Source organism: Cynocephalus volans, chromosome 8, assembly GCF_027409185.1.
Source record: "Cynocephalus volans isolate mCynVol1 chromosome 8, mCynVol1.pri, whole genome shotgun sequence".
Classification (NCBI taxonomy): Eukaryota; Metazoa; Chordata; class Mammalia; order Dermoptera; family Cynocephalidae; genus Cynocephalus; species Cynocephalus volans.
Window position 1 is genome coordinate 95623377 of NC_084467.1, and position 20765 is coordinate 95644141.

Genomic DNA, 20765 nt, shown 5'->3' on the forward strand with positions numbered 1-20765 from the left:
TTTACAAAAAAATTTGCCAAACCTTGATATAAACCATATTTTCTCTTTACTTAACTGGCTTCTTGACTAACAAGTCTGTGAATGGAATGACATTTACTATTCATAAGTAGGCAGGGGTTTGGGGCTGCATTATAATTTTTATAAATTCCCTCCTCCTATCAAAGTTTGCCTCTGGCGATGAGGGCTTCATGACTCCTCCCTTACTCCTACCATGGCCCTTTCTTTTTGCCCTAAATAACTGGGACTCTAATTCCAAGTTATTAATCTAAATAGAGAAATCATAATCCCAACCAGAAGGTGCATACTTAAATGTCCAGATGCTTTATTTTCTTTCTAATTTTCAGTATCAGAGAGCATCTTCTCTAAATTCTTTCAAAAAGAGTATCAAATGTAAGATAATCTGAAAGTTTTTTAAGTTTTAAAATATATAATATTCATGCCTATCTATACGAGGTGGTTTCAAAAAGTTCATGGAAAGATTTGTATTTTTTTTTCCTATTGTCTTTTAATTCTATTTTTTCATGAACTTAAGTACCCTCATATACGAATATAGCCATGAATATATAAACAAACAAAATATATACAATCTCTTACCCACAGGATAAAATATGATTCTTATTATTTTTACCTGATAGCTTTAAGTCAAATCAGCATAATATTCCATAGTCAACATTTTACAACAGGCCTTACCTACAGTTTTTAATTCAGTGTACAAAGCTATCAATAACTTTTCTTCACTAAAAATATGAACTCTACATAAAAATCACATTACCAAGAAAAACAAGTATCAACCAAAGTAATAATTATCATCTAAAAAAAGAGAAACTAAACATGCATCATTTTAGACTCCTGGAAGCATGAGAGTGCTGGTGATGAACAGCAAGGAAAGACAGACCATCATTATTTCTGTCCAAACTCTTAAATGCCAGTTTCATTTTTAACTCATGGTCTTTAAGGTACTTCATAAATTCTTCAAAATCCAGCTTCCCATCCTTGTTGATATCTCCAGTAGTAAATATTTTCTACAAAAAAAAAAAAAAATACTTAGAGATATTTTATTGCCAATATGGACTAAAGTACCAAATTATTTGTACACATACTTTGAGCAGATTGGCTGTTTTCCTATAAGACTCAAGTACCAATTTTCAACCAGTTATATATCATTATCCATTATGGTAAAGATCTATAATAAAAGTAACTATACCAAAAACTATAACAAAAAGATTCCAGATCTTGTGTTAAATTTCTAATTAGAAAAATAATGCACTGATTTCTATAAAACATGGCATTTTTAAAGCTACTGTAATCACAGCCTGAATTTCTTGACATGTACTTTATAAACCCCAAGATAGAAGACAAACCCTTGACCAATCATAGGATTTAAATGTGTAAAATGGTATTTTTCCCTTTGATTTTCAAAATTAAATAACATTTTCTTATAGGTGATCTTTATAAAAAGCTGTCATCAAACTGTCTATTTCTGTTAATAAAAATCATTGCTCTTGAGAAAGAAGACCTTGTGAAATTTGATATTACATACAAGCCCTCTCCCACTGCCACCCAAAATATATATACTATATAATATAAACTTTCTGCCTATTAAGACACAATAACCCACCCAAACCTTACAAATTCTATTGTTCTGATGGTCATGCTCTTCTGGGTAAATAATACCACATTGTGGCAGGATTGTATAATGGTCAGACCTCAAAACTCTGGAGACTCAGAGAAAAAGATCTAAAACTTGTGAGCTATAACTAAAGCTATGCTTAGAGGGAGAGTTATGGTTTTAAATGCATAATTAGAAAAGAAGAAAGGCTGGAAATCAATGACCAACCATTGAGGCTTGCCTCAATCTCAAGAAATTAGAAAAATAAATAAACAAAAATGAAGGAAAGAAATAAAGATAAAAGCAAAAAGTAATGAAAAAGAAAACATACCACTGAGAAGATCAACAAAGTCAAAAGACTTTGAAAAGAGCGATAAAATTGATGAACTCCTGAAACTGGCAAATAACCAAGGTCAGAAAGTAAAGGAGATCACTGGACACTACTGATATTAAAGATATTATATCAAAAATATGAAAATGAGATAAAATAGACAAGTACCTAGAGAAAGAGAACTTGTGAAAAATTGACATAAAACTAGAAAATCTGAGTAGTCCTTTAAGTATTAAAAAAATTTAATCTGAAATTTAAAGCATTCCCACGAAGAAAAATCCATGCCCACATGGTTTTAACAGTAAACTCTATCAAACTTTTAAGAAAGATATAATACCAATTTCCTAGAAAATTTAAAAGGCAGGAATATTTCCAAGCCCGTTTTATGATGTAAGTATAACCTTGATTCTAAAACCTGTGAGGAACATCACACAAAAGGAAAATTACAAGCAATATCACTAGTGAAATAGATGCAAAACTCCTAAATAAAATGCTAGCAAATCAAACATAACAATATATAAAATGGATAATATATTATATACGTATATGTATGTGTATATAGACATATGAGGATACTTCAAAAAGCTAATGGAAAGATTCATATTAACTTTCGATTTTATTTTTCCACAAACTTTCTGACATACCCTCATGTATAGATATAGACAGATAATAAGTAAGATGGCCATACTCCAGTAATGCCAGGTTGGGTTAACATTTAAAAAAAAGACAGAGAAATCTTATAATTTAACACATTGACAGAATAAAAGACAAAAGTCATATGATTATCTTAATAAACATTTCATGGATTCAACATCATTCATGATTAAAAACTCTTAGCAAACTAGGAATAGAGAGGTGCTTCTTTAGTCAGATAAAGGGTCTCTATAAAGAATTCCAGCTTTTTCTGTTTAAGCTAGTTTGAGTGGGATTCTCTTACCTAAAACATAAAAAACATTGATTAAAGTATCATGAATCACTACTGACAATTTTAAAAGTAAATACGTTTTTATAATGTCACTGAAAAATAATTATTACTATTTTACAAATTAGATTGAAGATGATCTTCATCAGGAAATTATTTCTTGATTATCAGAACATATACTGAGATTTGTATAATTAAAGAGAAAATGTCACAGCATTCTGGGGGCTCATTTACATACTGAAGTTTCATCTCAGAAGTTTATATTTTAGTCAATGGAAATATCAGTGAACAGCTATCATTTTGGAAATTACAAGTTAAAGATCATTCCTGATGCTACCTTTGAACAATTCAATTATTTTTTTAACCCATATTTCTGCAACTTTTCTTATGGTAAATAAAGAGTCCCAGAGTTTTTATTGCCTAATGATTCCAACTTAATGATAATATGAAAGACTAGGGTTTCTCTTTTGAATTTTCTCATTTATTCCTCTGTGGAAATAAATGAAAACCAACCAAATGAGAAAAATAAAAGCTATTTATCCTGAGCTTGCTCAATAGCAAGGGAGTCGGCCACTGTCACTTGCATTTTGGCAGAGAATCAATGACAGGCAGAGGAGAGGGAAAGCTTTATAGCAGATAAAGGGAAGGCTTTGGGTGTGCCCGCTGCTGGCATGGGGAAGCTGCAGGTGGCTAACTAAAAGTGGACACCCATGTGATTAATTAGGGGTGCATATCTGGCTTTCTCTAGTTGGTCCTAAATTGGAAGAGGGAACAAAATTTAAGGAAGCTGTCAGTTGTTAATCAAGTGCTGGCCATTTGAGGCTGATTGTTACAGAAGTTATAGCTTAGTTCCCCAGATTATTACTAGAGATAGCAATCTGACTTCCTGATAGTCTAATATAGGAAGCTGGTTTCCTGGTGTCTTAGTCCATTTTCTGCCACTTATAACAGTGTACCTGAAACTGTATAATTTATAAAGAAATGAAATTTACTTATTACAATTCTGGAGGCTGGGAAGTCTAAGGATACAGCTCAGCATCTGGTGTAGGCCTTCTTCTTGATAGGGACCCTATGCCGAGGCATGATGTGGTGCAGAGCATCACATGATGAGAGGGCAAGAGCGTGCTAACATGCTAGCTCAGGCCTCTTCTTCTTCATAAAAGCCACCAGTACCCCTCCCATGATAACCCATTAATCCATTAATGGATTAATTCATTCATGAGGACAGAGCCCTCACGATGCAATCACCTCTGAAAGGCCCCACCTCTCAACACTGCCACATTAGGAAGTAAGATATAATGTGAGGTTTGGAGGGGACATTCAAACCATAGCACCTGGTCTGTTTAGTATAGATAAGGGGCTGGTTTCCTGGGCAGGTTGCTGCAGGTTGTGGGTCAAAGCTCCATTATTACTTATGGTCTGACCATTATCTGTTTATATGTTCAGTCTCTCACCTTTCACAGTTAGGAGCAAAACAAAGCAAAATATCATTCAGAAACCGTTAGAGAGTTATCACAATAAAAGTTATATATTTTCTATCTTAACATTACACAATGTAAGTACCATTTCTTTCTTCTTTTTTTTTAATCAATTGAATTCTTTCTCTACCTAAATGAATTTCCTACTAGGGAAGCTAGAGACATGTGGGAAAAGACCTCATATCAGAACTTCCTAGAGATGTGACTGTCACCTGAGGAAAAGCCACAACAGTGCTCTTCTGAAATACAATGTTCCATGTGCTTGGTACAAAGCCTTTCAGGGATTCTCTCCCTTGCTTTTAACATGTGAGCCTTCATCAACCATCACCGGTTATACAAAGCCTTCTGTTAGCAAAAACAAAACACAGATTTGCAAAAAAGAAATTTTTGTCTTGATACTGAGGCAATGTATTTCAAAGGATTGAACTTGTTTCTGACATAATCCAGAATTTTTAATGAAAGGCTAGTTTGTATCAAATAAGCAAATACAAGTCACACTTGCAAATCTAAATACATGAGTGGCTTTAAACAAACATAAAGAGCATTTAGCTTTAAAAGGAAAAATACTTCAGTTTTTTTAAGAATTAAAAAAACAAAGTGAACTTTACAGAAATAACATTTTGGACTGGACTGGTCCACAGAGAGCATCCAGGAGAGGCCTCAGATATCACAGATGAGGAAACCAGGATGCAGTGTTTGGCATTACATGGATGTTGTAATGGATGGTTAAAACAAATCCAAAGTTCACATGGCTGGTAGGAAGAGTTTTATTAAATCTTAACATGACAGACCTCAACTGACAGTTCTTTGAGCACAAAGTGCCAATTATCCGAAATAAATTCAACAGCCCTTACTCTCATGGATCTCCCAGTCTACTGGGTCAAACACCCAAAGAGCAAATATAATTGGAAAATAATAATTATATACAATAATAATTTCCAAATGGAAAATAACTTGGAAATACTGTGATAGAAATATGCACAAGGCATTACATGCTGAGAAGGAGCCTATAATCTAGCCTGCTGGAAAGATAAGGGTTGGCAAAGGAAATGATGCCAAAGCTCAGTCTTGATAATTAAGGTCTGATAATTAAGACATGTTATGAGGAAACTTCAGCACTGGTGAACCCCCAAGAGTGCAAGTCACATAAAATGACCCCCTTAAAGGAACCAAAACATAACAGAAAATTTCCAACCACTACTCAACTCCCAAACACACATAAGAGAGATTATCTCAGTCCCCAAACCAGGGAGGAAGCACCTTCGGCCTAGACACCCATCCAGGCTACTTATGACAGATGTGCACATTAAACAAGGTGACCCCTAAGACCAAGGCTGCAGCCAACATCTTGAGTGCAATCCAAATCTGGAAATTCTATTATAGCCAGGGAAAAAACAGAGAAATGTTTGGGGGAAAAGTATCAGCTGTATTGGGTTTTCCTTAATAAACCGTAATGTTGGTCAACCACCTGCACACTACAGTGGGCCCAGCTCAGTTTAGCTTCACCCGTCTCTGCCCAAGGCCTCTCCGGGGATCGCAGTCACCAGCACCCCCCCCCCCCGGTCTCTCTGACCACAGCCCCGGTGAGGCCCACCTTCTCTTCCCCCTGAGAATGAATGACCCCTAGATCCTGCATGCCTTCGTGAAGCTCAGCGATGTCCAGGGTCCCGTCTTCATCATGGTCCAGGTACAGAAAGAGATCTCCGTAGAGGGCGTCCATCCGGGACGTCTCCCGCGGCAGGGGCGGTCCACGCTGCGGGCCCGGGAGTGCCCCCAGGGTGGAAGTACAAGGGACAAAGGGGATCTGTGCCCACCACGCGTCCAGTTGGAAGTGACCTAAGACAGCAGCCTTCTCAGAGGCGCCGAAGACAGAGCACCGTTGGGAGGCGGCGCATCCTAACGGCTCAGGGCAGGGGCGCGTGCAGGGCCAACCCCGTGGGGTTCCGGCTGCAGGCCCAGGTCAGCCCACCAGCCGCCCTGGTCCCCGCTGCAGGAGGAGCCGAGAGCGGGCAACTCACGCCACTTCCCCCAGAAGCTTTCGGAAAGGCCCCAGCACAGGGCTGTCTAAAAGGAGAGCTCCTCCTTAGAGAAAAGTAGGTAGGGGGTGTGGGGACGGGGGCTGTCGCATCATCGTAAATGACCGGCGGTGGAGGTCTGCCAAGATTTTTTTAAAGTTGTTTGGTCGAGCCTGCCTAGGAATCCTTCTTCGAAGGTTAAGGCACTGGAGAATGTCTGTAGTAAACACCGGGGGCCTAATGAAAATCTGCCCACGTGGGCCCTTCCTGCTGTGTAACCCTCCCCCCCACACACACACCCACCATCTCCCACCCCCAGTTTTTTATCTTCTGTCTTCACCCAACATCTACAGCGGTTCCAGAGCAAAGCTGTTCTATCCTTGCAGCTGTTAGCAACACACTTGGCAGGATAATCTGAAAACGGGCAGAAGTCAGCTGGGGCCTGAGAGACAAGTCAGGAGATACCCATAAACTACTGTGGCCTCTTAATTCTCACCTTCCACAGCCAGAGGGCCCTGGCTTCCCTATACATATATCTATGGCTCCCCATCCTGTTCCACTGGAAATGTGAGGTGCAGCTTCACAATAAAAACTCCCCGCTTTTTATATAATTTATTTTCCTAAATACGAAGTACTTTTTTAAAAGTTCAATATTAAAATTCATAAAGAAAGTTTAATTCAACCATTATCTGTTAGCTCTTGCTGTGTACCACTCATCATGTCAAGTACTGGGAACATAAAGAGGACCACTGCATGTCCTTGAAATATTCATGGGTTTCCCTGTAGGAGGAGGATGCACGGTGGTTAGTGAAGCTCGGGCAGAGCTCAAACTTGACCAAGGTTACAGGGTCCGTTCACACGAGTATGGAGCTCGGAGCATGCTGCTTCCCGTCTTGCTCTTGGTAACTGTCTTAGTCCATTTGGGCTGCCATGACAAAAATACTACAGACTGGCTTAAGGGACAGACACTTACTTCTCACAGTTCTGGAAGCTGGAAGTCCTAGATCAAGGCACTGGCAGATTTGGTGTCTGGTGAGGACCAGCTTTCTGGTTCTTAGACTGCTGTCTTCTTGCTGTGTCCTCACATGGCAGAAGGGGCAAGGGCACTCTCCTGGGTATCTTTTATAAGGGCACTAATCCCATCCATGAGGGCTCCACCCTTATGACCTAATTACCTTCTAAAGGTCCTATATCCTAACACCATTACATGAGGGTTAGGATTTCAACATGTGAATTGAGGGGGACAAAAATATTCAGTCAATAATAGTAATCTCACCTTCAAGGGGTCTAGAACTCCTACGATTCTAAGTTTCTCCTAAGAAAGTTACAGTAAGAGTGTGTGGCTGTGAAAACATGGCAGACAAGTTAGTTTTAAAATTACCTACAACTTCTCAAGCTTACTGAACACACCTGTTAAATCAGCTGGCACTGAACTTGGGTACTGGAATATCTTCCTGCTCTACAAAACCAGTTCCCCTTTCTCTTCCACATATTAATAAAAGAGTTGCCACTAAAATGATACCAGGACTAGAGAAGGTCAAAAAATATCTAAGATCCTACTGGGTGAGATCCCTTTATTCATTTTGTTGCCTTATTTCTAAATCCAGATTTTGAGGTGGTAGGGGGAGGGGATAGTGTTCTTAAGTCTTCCAAGCCTAAATTATACCAAAATAAATACACTTCAGCTGAAACTTCTGACTCTTCACCATCACTTTATTTTCCTCATGATTTCCATTTCAGTAAATTAAAATTCAGATGATTTCCTCCACTCTTTAATGTCCTAAAATGTGATTATGTTTTCATCGAGTGCCTCAAATGACACCCAAACACTGGGACTGTTTTTTAGAATGTTCTGATGTGGCCTTTGATGAAAAACAAGCAGGGAGGAGGAGGAGAAGGGGGAGGAGGGTAAGGAGAAGAAAATGACGAAGAAAATAAAGACTCTTTTTTTTTTTTTTTTTGGTAGGGTTTCTCCCTCTGTTGATCTGTAGCCACAACCACGCCTAATGCATGTGGTGGCGGCCACAGGAGCCAGGCGGCCTGCGTGTGGCAAGGGCACCCTCCTCCCCACCCCATCTTGGCCACTGCCAGGAAATATCCTATTATACTACTGCAGGTCCATTATGTTTTCTTTTCTTTTTTTTTTTTTTTAGTAAAGTGAATCATTTATTTATTTTTTTATATATATTTTAATTTAATTTAGTTTTATTTTACTTCTTAAAATATATTGTAGTTGATTTTCATGCCCCTTTACCCATTCCTCTCCCCCCATCCCATCCCCCCCACACACACACACATCGTATCTGTGCACTTGGCTTAAATGGTTCAAGAAATTTTTGTGGTTATGCTGTCTTCTTCCCCCCACTCTTTATTTGTTTGTGTGTTTATTTATTTATTAATTTTAGGCTCCCACAAATAAGTGAGAACATGTGGTATTTCTCTTTCTGTGCCTGACTTGTTCACTTAATTTTCTTTAAGTCCATCCATGTTGTTGCAAATGGCAGTACTTGGTTCTTTTTTATAGCAGAGTAGTATTCCATTGTGTAGATATACCACAGTTCCCTTATCCACTCATCAGATGATGGACATTTGGGCTGGTTCTAACTCTTGGCTATTGTATATAGTGCTGCAATAAACACTGGAGTACAGGTATCCCTTCAGCATGATGATTTCCATTCCTCTGGGTATATTCCCAGCAGTGGGATAGCTGGGTCATATGGTAGATCTATCTGTAATTGTTTGAGGAACCTCCAAACCATTTTCCATAAAGGCTGTACCATTTTGCAGCCCCACCAACAGTGGACAAGAGTTCCTTTTTCTCCGCAACCTTTCTCCTTTTTCTTCAGCATTTATCGTTCAGAGTCTTTTGGATGTTAGCCATCCTAACTGGGGAGAGATGGTGTCTCAGTGTGGTTTTGATTTGCCTTTCTTGGATGTTGAGTGATACTGAGCACTTTTTCATGTGTCTGTTGGCCATTCACATATCTTCCTTTGAGAAATGTCTGTTCAGCTCCTTTGCCCATTTTTTAATTGAGTTATTTATTTTTTTGTTGTAAAGTTGTTTGAGTTCCTTGTGTATTCTGGATGTTAATCCTTTGTCAGAGGTATATTTTGCAAATATTTTCTCCCACTCTGTTGGTTGTTTTTTTACTCTGTTGATTGTTTCTTTTGCTGTGCAGAAGCTTTTTAGTTTGATATAATCCCATTTGTTTATTTTACCTTTAGTTGCCTGTGCTTTTTGGGTCCTATTCATGTATTCTGTACCCACTCCTGCTTCCTGGAGTGTTTCCCCTATGTTTTGTTTAAGGAGTTTTATTGTTTCAGGATGTATATTTAATTCTTTAATCCATTTAGAGTTGATTTTGGTATACGGTGACAGATACAGGTCTAGTTTCATTCTCCTACATATGATGATCCAGTTTTCCCAGCACCATTTATTGAAAAGGCAGTTTCTTTCCCAGTATGTAGACTTGCTGCCTTTGTCAAAGATCATATGGCTGTAGGGATATGGGTTAATTTCTGGGTTCTCTATTCTGTTCCATTGATCTGGGTGTCTGTTTTTATGCCAGTATTGAATTTGTAGATCACTTTGGGTAATATGAACATTTTCACAGTGTTAATTCTTCCAATCCAAGAGCATGGGATATCTTTCCATCTTCTTGATTCCTTTTTAATTTCTCTCAACAGTGGTTTGTAGTTCTCATAATAGAGATTTTTCACATCCTTGGTCAGCTTTATTCCTAAAATTTTTTTTTTGGTGGCTACTATAAATGGGCTAGCTTTCTTGATTTCTTTTTCTGCATGTTCACTGTTGGAGTATAGAAATGCTACTGATTTTTGCATGTTGATTTTGTATCCTGCAACTTTGCTGAAATTGTTTATCAACTCTAGGAGTTTTTTTATAGAAGCTTTAGGCTGTTCAATATATAGCATCTTATCCTCTGCAAAAAGGGACAGATTGACGTCATCCTTTCCGATCTGAATGCCCTTTATTTCCTTCTCTTCTCTGATTGCTCTGGCTAGTGCTTCCAACACAATGTTGAATAAGACAGTGGTGAGAGTGGGCATCCTTGTCTAGTTCCTGTTTTTAAGGGAAGAGCTTTTAGCTTTTCCCCATTCAGGATGATATTGGCAGTGGGCTTATCATATATGGCTTTAATTATGTTGAGATACTTTCCGTCTATGCTAACTTGTAAAGAGTCTTTATCATGAAAGTATGTTGAATTTCGTCAAATGCTTTTTCAGCATCAATAGAGATGATCGTGTGGTTTTTGTCTTTGCTTTTATTCATGTGGTATATCACATTTATTGATTTGCATATGTTGAACCAACATTGCATCCCTGGGATGAATCCCACTTGATCATGGTGTATAATTTTCTGTATGTGTTGCTGTATTCTGTTAGCTGGTATTTTATTGAAGATTTTTGTATCTATATTCATCAAGGATATTGGCCTGTAATTTTCTATTTTTGGTGCATCTTTGTCTGGTTTTGGAATCAGGGTGATATTTGCCTCATAGAATGAGTTTGGGAGAATGGCCTCTGTTTCAATCTTTTGGAATAGTTTGTAGAGAACTAGTATCAGTTCCCCTTTGAAGATTTGGTAGAACTCTGCAGTGAACCCGTCCGGTCCTGGGCTTTTCTTTGTTGGGAGCCTTGTGATAACAGCTTCAATCTCTTTTATTGTTATGGTCTGTTCAGATTTTCTATATCTTCTTGCCTCAGTTTTGGTAGTTTGTATGCATCCAGAAATTTATCCATTTCCTCCAGAATTTCAAATTTGTTGGCATATAGTTGTGTACAGCAGTCTCTAACGATTTCTTGTATTTCTGAGGTGTCAGTTGTAATTTCACCTTTTTTATTTCTAATTTTTGTTATTTGGGTTTCTCTCTTTTCTTATTCTTGCTAAAGGTTTGTTGATTTTATTAATCTTTTCAAAGAATGAACTTTTTGTCTCACTGATCTTTTGTATTGTTTTTCGTGTTTCTATTTCATTTAGTTCTGCTCTGATCTTAATTATTTCTTTCCATTTACTAACTTTAGGTTTGGATTGTTCTTGTTTTTCTCGATCTTTAAGGTGAAGTGTTAGGTTATTTATTTGCTATCTTTCCATTCTTCTGAAGTAAGCATTTAATGCAATAAATTTCCCCCTTAAAACTGCTTTTGCAGTATCCCACAGGTTTTGGTATGATGTGTCACTATTTTCATTAGTTTCAAGAAATTTGTTGATTTCCTGTTTAATTTCTTCTTGGACCCACATATAATTATGTAAAATGTTGTTTAATTTCCATGAGTTTGTATAATTTTCAGAGTTTCATTTATTATTGATTTCTAATTTTAATCCATTGTGATAAGAAAAATACATGGAATAATTCCAATTTTCTTTTAATTTGTTAAGACTTGCTTTGTGACCTAACATGTGGTCTATCCTGGAGAATGTTCCATGTGCTGATGAAAAGAATGAATATTCTGAGGTTGTTGGATGGAATGTTCTGTAGATATCTGCCAAGTCCAATTGGGGTCTAAAGTATTATTTAGATCTTGTGTTTCTCTGCTGATTTTTTGCCCAGATGATCTGTCCAATGATGAGAGTGGACTCTCCACTCATCCATTTCTCCAATGATGAGAAAATAAAGATTCTTAAAAGGAGATAGGATTGCTAGATAATTATGGGAAAATTAGTAATAGCTAAATACTGTATCTCCTTGTTCCTCATGCTACATTCTACTCTCAGTCCATATTCTAATATTACTAAGACCTAGAAGAACTTAATGTGAATTTTCTCTCTTCTAAAACACTAATTTCATAATGAGGAGATTTGGAAACATGTAGAAAAGAGAAGTCGTATTAGAAGAAACTGTAGTGGTTTCACATCTACCTGATTATTAATTCTGTCTCAGTACTTGCTTTGAAGCATTTTTTCTTCCCTGGGTAATTGTGGAACAGTTAGCTGGTTAGCTCCTATATTCCTTATGCCTTTTTTCTACATTCTATTCTTATATTCTAAATTCTATCTAAGATCTAAAGAAACAAACAGAAATTTACTCTCTTCTGTTAAATTCATTATAAAAGCTTGGAAACATGAAGAGGAGATCAAATCTGATGAAAATTTACAGAGATTTCACTTCAAGTTGAGTATCTATCTTAGATGCAAACTGTTATCTTGAAACCTTCTGCTGAAGAGTCACCCATAGTTCTTTCTAGATACTTGAGGAGACAATCTTCTGAATCCTTGACATTACACAAACTCTTGACCTACGCCTCTGAAATTTTCTCCCATAAAGACTGACCATGCAATCCCAATTCCAAGTATTTGATTGGCTACTGTTTCCATGTGTGATAATTAAATTTATGTGTCAAGCTAACTGGACTAAAGGATGCCCAGATAGCTGGTATAACATGATTTGTGGGTGTGCCTGTGAAGGTGTCTCTGGAAAAGGATAGCATTTAAATCAGTGGACTCAGTAAAGACGATCTGTCCTCATCAGTGTAAGTGGGCATAATCCAATCCATTGGAGGGTATGAATAGAACAAAAAGACAGAGGAAGGGTATTAGTACATTTTGTTGCTTATAACAAAATACCTGCAACTGGGTGATTTATAAAGAAAATGAAATGTATTGCTTACAGTTTCTGAGGCTGGGAAATCCAAAGTCCATCTGGTGGTGGTAACAGTGACCCAGCGGTCTCACATTGCAAGATGGTGGAAGCAGAGAAAGCAGAGAGAGAGCAAGAGAAAGACAGAATCGCCTCTTCTTTCAAAGCCCTCAGAACCACACCCCTAACCACCATTTTTAATCCATTCACTACTGCATGGTCCTACAATCCAATCACCCAAGGCCCCACCTCTCAATTACCATAATAGGATTTCCCACCCTCTTAACAGTCACAGTGGGGGCTAAGTTTCTAATACATATAACTTGGGGGACACAATTCAAGTTTCAGTGAGGTTGGAGAGACATAATTCAATCCACTACATTCTACCCCTGGCCCCCCAAAACTCATGTCTTTTCACATGCAAATACATTCATTTCATTCCCAAAGTCTTGATTTGTTTGCACTCAGAAGTACAAAGTTCAAAGTCCCATTTGTGAAATCAATACAAGTTATCCACTTCCAAGATACAATGGTGGGACAAACATAGGGTATATGTTCCCATTCCAGAAGGGAGAAATAGACCAAAAGAAAGGAGAAACAGGTCCCAAACAAGTCCAAAACCCAGCAGGGCAGGCATTAAATCTCAAAGCTGGTGAATCTTGTAACTTGATTCCATGTTCAATGTCCTCTGCACACTGGTGTGGGGGTTGGGTCCCCAAGTCCTTGGGCAGCTCCGCCTCCTATGGCTTTCTTGGTTGCAGGCCACACATCAGCTCTCCCAGGCTGTTGTTCCACTCTGGTAGCTCCACAGGTCTGGGGTCTCCATGGTGGTACCACTCTCACGGCTCCACTAGACATGGTGCTGATGGGGGGTTCTCTGTGCAACTCTCACCCCAAGTTTCCACTCGGCATTGCTCTAGCAAAGGTTGTCTGTGGTGATACAGCCCCTGCAACAGATTGTTTCCTGGGCCCCCAGACTTTTCCATACATTCTTTGAAATCTGGGTGGAGGCTCCCAAGGCTTCCTAGCTCTGGCAATCTGCGAGCCTACAGACCTAACACCACATGGATTCCACCAAGGCTTCTGGCTTATATTTTCCAAAGCTGCAAGTCCAGCCATACCTGGGACCAATTTACTCACAGCTAGAGTAGCCAAAGCAGCTGGGGTGCTGGTGCTGGAAGCAGCTTCCCGAGTTGGTCGTGAGCAGTGAGCCTGTGGAGGGCTCCTCAAGCCTGTTCCCCAAGACCATTCTGTCTCCCTAGGCCTTTTGGCCTGAAATGGTAGGGTTGGTCCCAGAGACTTCTGCAATGCCCTCAGGGCCTTTTTTCCCTTCTCTTGATAATCCCCTTCTTTTGTGTTAATCTCAGTACCATTGAATTTTCTGCTGAAAATGCTTCTCTACCACATGGCCAGGCTGTAAAATTTCCAAATCTTTGCACTCTGCTTTCATTTCAAATTCTGGCTTTATGTTGTGCTTTTGCTGCCATAACTCAGCATAGCTGTCACAAGTAACCATGCAGCTTCCTTAATTCTGTGCTGCTTAGAAATTTCTTCTGCTAAATACTTTGCTTCACAACTCTTAAGTTCCAACTTCCACAAAGTCCTAGGGCATGGACACAATGCAGCCAAATTCCTTACCAGATCTTTGCCCTGGTTTCCAATAAACTCCTTCTTATTTCTACATGAGACCTCCTTAGAAGGGTCTTTACAGTCCATATTTCTATCAGCATTCTGTTCACCACCATGTAACCAGCCTCTAAGACATTCCAAACTTTCTCTTGTCTTTTTGTCTTCTTCTGAGTCCTCCAAACTCCTCCAACCTTTGCCTAACACGCAGTTCCAAAGCTGCTTCCACATTTTCAAGTATTTGTTATAAGCAACACCTCACTTCTCTGGTACCAATTTTCTGTATTAGTCCATTTGTGTTGCTTATAACAGAATACACGGAACTGGGTGATTTACAAAGAAAATGAATTTCATTGCTTACAATTTCTGAGGCTGGGAAATCCAAAGCCCAACTGGTTGTGGTGACAGTGACCCAGGGGTCTCACATTGCAAGATGGTGGAAGCAGAGAGAGCAGGGAGAGAGCAAGAGAAAGACAGACTCTCCTCTTCTTTTAAAGTCCTCAGAACCATGCCCCTGACCACCGTTTTTAATCCATTCACTATTGCACGGTCATACAATCCAATCACCTCTTCAAGGCCCCACCTCTCAATCACCATAATAGGATTTCTCACCCTCTTAACAGTGACAGTGGGGGCCAAGTTTCTAATACATAAAACTTGGGGGACACAATTCAAATTTCAGTGAGTTTTGGGGGGACATAATTCAATACACTACAGGAAGTGAAAAAAATTTTTACTTTCAGAACAAAAGTTGATAAAGACATATGCAGAATGGATGAGGGCACGGAGAAGCAGCACTGTCAGTCAACAGAGAGTACAAATGAGTTCCAGGTGTCTGAAAGGCAATACATATACATATCCTAATTTAAAATGTGTATAACCCTCAGACTCAGCAATTTCCACTCCTCAAAATTTATCCTATGAAGATAACTGGACCAAAAAAGAAAAAATGAATACAAGGAGTGGTCATTGGTGGTTAGGGAGCTGTGTGGCTCCATGAACCTTCCAGAGAACCTGCTGCAGGGACAGAGTTGACTGACAGCCTACCCCTGCCACACCTTTGTACTTTTGACCCACTGAAGCACTCACACCAAGTCCGCACTTGGCCTGGGCTGCTCCAACCAATGACTAGGCACACCCTAGGTACTAACACTGGGCAGCTGATGCAGGATTCCCCTAACAGCTAACATTTCCTCAGTGACTCCTCATTAGCATACATGAGACTTTCTAAGAACTATGCTGTGGTCAGGAGTTCTTCCTAAACCAAACCTTCTTTCTCGCACTCTTTTCACTGGGGTTAAACTTGCATTGTGCTCTGAAGACTCCCTGGACTTACTCCTGCTCCCTCTCCCTTATCCTTCACAGGCATTTCCCCCAATAAATGTTTGCCCACCCAATCCCATCTTGGTTTCTGCTTCTCGGAGGATCAGACTGATGCCATTAGTACCAGGAGTGGTCCAAAACAAGATGCGGTAACATGGGGTTTAGGGACCGGCTTACTCACCACCCAGCAGGCAAAGGACACCCCACCCTGAGTAGTGTGGGGCAGGTATTATCCCTTGCACAAGGTGAGAGCCCAACTACTAAAGATTTCACCAGAGGTGACCTGGGAAAACAACCTGGCTGAGGAGAACACTGTGGCTGGTGCAGTGATTCAGGCATTTGAAAAATATGCAGGAATTATAGTATAAGGGCAGACAAAAAAGCATAATGATAAAAGAACAATTGACCAGAAAGATGTAACAGTGCTAAATTTTAATATACCAGAGGCACAGTCTCAAAATATAAAATGGGAAAAATGGACAGACTTGTAAAGAAAAGTTGGCAAATCCACAATCAAAAGAAGGAGATTTTGACACGCCTCTTTTCAGCAGTGATTGTAGTAACAGTATTAAATAATTTAAAGGCTAATAGTTATTGTGCTTATTAGGCACCAGGAATTATTCTAACTACTTTACATATTTTAACTCATTTAATCTTCAAAATAAGTCTGTGAGGTAGGTATTATATTTCCCTCTACCACAGATGAGGAAACTGAGGCCAGAGAGGTTAAGAAAATTTCCCAAAGTTAACTAATAAGTAGCAGAACTAAGATTTAAACCCAGGGAGTCCGACTGAATTTTTCTAATTTTCTTATAAGCTTAGTTATAAATGTAAAAAGATGTTTTATCCAGTATTTCTAGGTGTCATGCAACAGGAAAATATTTGGCTATCTTGTCCTAATATGCTAGAAAGAGAAGCACTAGCAACCACTTTAAAATTAAATTTTGTCTTTTTTTTCTTTAATTACTTCAAAATGGGCCACTGCCTTGTTCAGGGTACAAAGGTACTTCAAAAAGCTCATGGAAAAATAGTATTAGAAGATAAAACAAATTTTTCCACGAACTTTGTAAAGTACCCTCGCATTTCAAGTCATAGCCTTAAATCTTTTTGTATTACTTTACTTAGATGAATAAGACACAATCCTGATCCTCAAGATGCTTGGTGTTAGTGGAAGGCACAATAAACAAATTAAAATAATGCCATTTGAAAATTATAACAGTAGTGATATGTGAGACAAAGGACCTACACATAGTGAGGTGCGATCAACTCTTCTTTGGAGGTTGATCAAGAAAAACTCATAGAGGAGGTGACATTGATCCAAAGTAAAAATAACTTTTTTCCCAATCATAAAAATAGAGTACATTAATTTTTGTAAATTGAAATAATAGAAAAATTGTAAAGAAAAATGTAGAAAAGTAATCTAACTCCTACCATCCATAAATAACCATTATTAACCTTTTATTGAAGAAATTACAGTCAAAAAAATGCTTGGAATGGTTAATAATGTTTAGTATGAGCACAGGGAGTGATATTCCCTGTGTATGTATAAAATACATATTTATGAATATGTACAAAATATACACATATTGCTATGGGTTAAATGTGTCTCCCCAAAGTTTGTGTTTTGGAAACTTAATCTTCTTTGTAACAATATTAACAGGATGGGAAATCCTATTATGATAACTGAAAGGTGGGGCTTTTAAGAGGTGAATAGATTTGTACCCTCGTAATCGTAATCAGATTAATCCATTGATGGTTTAATGGGTGGTCATGGGTGTGGTTATGATGGCTTTATACGGAGAGGGGGATAGAGAAGCTTAACTCTCTCTTGCTCAGCCTATTCTTACCATGTGATACCCTACATTGCTGTGAAGAGTCACCACCAAGAAAAAGGCCCTCACCAGATGTGTTCCCTGGACTTTGGACTTTCCAGGCTTCAAAACTATAAGAAATAAATTCATTTCTTTATAAACTACCCAGTTTCAGGTATTCTTTTACAAGCAACAGAAATGGACTAATACACATATATTATAGTGATAAATATATGCCATCCTAGTCTATGTATTTGCATACACACAGCTTTATACAATTTATTTTATAACTTCTTCTCATATAGATTCTGGAAAACTAAAGACTTTTTTATTCCTGATTTTATTTGACTTCTCTCTTTCTTAATCAACCTTGCCAGAGGTCTATTTTATTAATATTCTCAAAGAACCAACCATAAAACATATCTGAAAATGTAAAGCACACTGTTAAACACTTCATGAGTCAAAGATGAAATCATACTGGAAATCAGAAAATACTTGCAACTAAAAACAAAAATACAAACTTGTGGGATGCAGCTAAAGAAGTGATTAAAGGGATTATAGCTCAAAATTAATGTCATACATTTAACTCGGGAACTTAGAAAAAGGGCAAGTGAGTAAACCCAAAGAAAGTGAAAGGAAATGAAGAAAGAGAAATGAATGAAAGAAAATAAAAACAGAGACAAGCAGCCAAAAGTACCAAAAGTTGGTTCTCTTAAAGAATGAGGAAAATGGATAAGCCTTTGGTAAGACTGACGGGAGGAAAAAGGATATCAGGAATGAAATCGAGAACCTACCTACAGAGACAGAATTTCTATAAAATCGTTAAGTGAATATTACGAACCTTGGACAAAATGGGCAGTTTCCAAAAATATTGTAACTTACTAAATCTGACTCAAGAGGAAACAATAAACTGAAGAGGCCTGTAACTACTAGAGACATTGAAAGAACAGTTTAAAATACTATGCAACAGTTGGTGGCCCTCATAGTAACCTAATCACGTTCCGTCTCTGGATGGGGAATGCCAGTGTCCTCTCACGCTTCAGAGGGGTTGGAAAAGTTCCAAATCTCCCCACCCTGGTGAGGAGGCTGAACTTCAGGGACACAATTAAGGTGACTCAGAGAAGAGAAATTGCTCTGGGACGGGTCAACCCTTTAGATCAATTTATGTACCTAGGGCATTAAGTTAAGAATGTCTTCAGCAATGGAATGTCACCATTCCTCCTCAACAGGAAGTTTGGGGAAGCAAACAATTGGTTTTCAAATAGTTTTGAAGTATTAGACGACGCTAGCTGCTGTAACAGAGCAGTTTTGAAGAGGTACAGTGTGATCCTTTTTAAAGAAAGTGGACCCACCGAAGCCTGAGAGCTAAAGAACGATTAAATGACTGCAAAGGTACCAAAAAAAGGCGGAGGAAAAGAACGTGGGATGGATTCAGAACAAAAGCATGTGGGACAGAGTTAAAAAAATTTAACAGTGCGCGTGGGACAGAGTATTCACACCACTGGAGAAATGCCGGTAGCCTTTCGGATCCCGATCCGCTTCCCTTAGGGAGTAACAGGCCGCGCGCCCCATACCCGAGTTTCTGACCCCACCGCGGGCTGGAAGCCACAGCTCCGCCTTCTTCCTGGCAAAGCCTCGGGCCACCGCCCGCCTCGCCTGGCAGCATCCTCGAGCGCCCGCAGCCCTCCCTGCGCGCAGGCGGCGCCCCAGCAGCGACCCACCTCCTCGGCGTCCCGGCCCAGGGGGATGCCCAGGCTCCGGAGCCCCTCCTGCAGCTCGCCGATGTCCACCACGCCGTCCCCGTTGCGGTCCAGCGCCTGGAAGAGCGTCTCGTAGCGCGTCGGCGGTTCCGCGCTCTGGCAGGCCGCCGTGGGCAGCACGAAGCCCCGAAGCCAGCGCAGCATGGTCCCGGAGGCGCGGGGCCGCCCTGCCGAGGGAAGTCACGCAGGAGAGGGCTGCCGGGGCGCACCCAGGACCCGCGCGAGGCCTGGCTGGGAAGAGCCCGCGGCCGATCAGCTTTTGGGGCGTTGTCTGGGGCGAGGCTTTGGCGCGGTGGGCAGGACGCGAGAGCCCAGACGCCACCCGAGCCCCGCTCGGCGAGCAGGGAGTGGCCGCCGGGCTGCTGCTTGGGAGGAGCTCGCCGCGCGCCGGCCTCCGCGACAGGCGCCGAGGGACGGGCCAGGCCTGCCTCCGGCGGCAGGAAGTAAAAGGACTGCGGGGTGGGTCCCCGTGTGTGCCCCAGGGGAGCGAGCTCTGCTGGGTCCCGAGTCCAGCTGTCAGGGCTGCGGGTACGAGGAGGAAGCCCTCAGATGGCCGTGGGGGAGGGGGGCGTTGAAGTGCAGCTTACTCAACTTAAAGCCCCTGTGCGGCTTGGAGCCAGGGCCAGCTGCCCAGAAGTAGTTCTCTGTGCATGGAAACGGCCACTTTTTCTCGTACGGATCTCTAACTTTTTCGTGTGACTCCACAGACAGTACGCATCTTTGGGCCTGTTTTCCATCTACAAAAGTGAGGGAGTTGGTGGTGCACACCTGGAATGGGAATTCTGCTTTAGGAAATGGAGGAGTTAAATCGAAAAGCAGCTATTAGAGCAATTAAAAAACGAAAAGGGGAAACCCAGGAGCCTTTTGCAGAACAGATCAACATAATCCAGTGTACAGTGGTTTTAAAAAAAAAAAAAAAAAAGGACTAATTTGGTAAGCAGCTTAGATAACGTGATCTGCCCTTAATAAAGCTTACAGGAATCTGCTAGGAGCACTTATTAGAAAAACCTCAGGCTCCTCCTTCTCAAAATAGGTGCAATTCCAAGGTTTGGGGTTTATTACCCAGGTCAGACAGAACTTCCTACTGCATAACATGGCATAAGGGAAGGAATACTAGACAGAAAAAATACCAGGGCCCTGATCTTTCAGCTGTGTATACTTGAAGATGTGGCATAGCCTCTCTGAGTAGCCTCTCATCAGTAAAATGAGTATAAATAGCTGCCTCACAACAGCAAGGTTGTATATTGTATGTGAAAGGTCTCCATACTTCCAAGTGCCAGTCAAATGAGATGTC

General features: G+C 40.0%; 1 protein-coding gene across 1 annotated transcript in view; it reads right to left on the reverse strand.

Moving 5' to 3' along the window:
• Positions 1-19838, reverse strand: part of LOC134383249 (mitochondrial adenyl nucleotide antiporter SLC25A24) — a 64456-nt gene extending 44618 nt beyond the window's left edge. The window contains exons 1-2 of the mRNA XM_063104139.1: positions 19433-19838; positions 896-1022 (exon numbers count right to left, since the gene is read on the reverse strand). Coding sequence (XP_062960209.1) covers positions 896-1022; positions 19433-19615 — 310 coding nt within the window. The 5' untranslated portion in view covers positions 19616-19838. The remainder of the gene's footprint in view (positions 1-895; positions 1023-19432) is intronic.
• Positions 19839-20765: the final 927 nt, after the last annotated feature.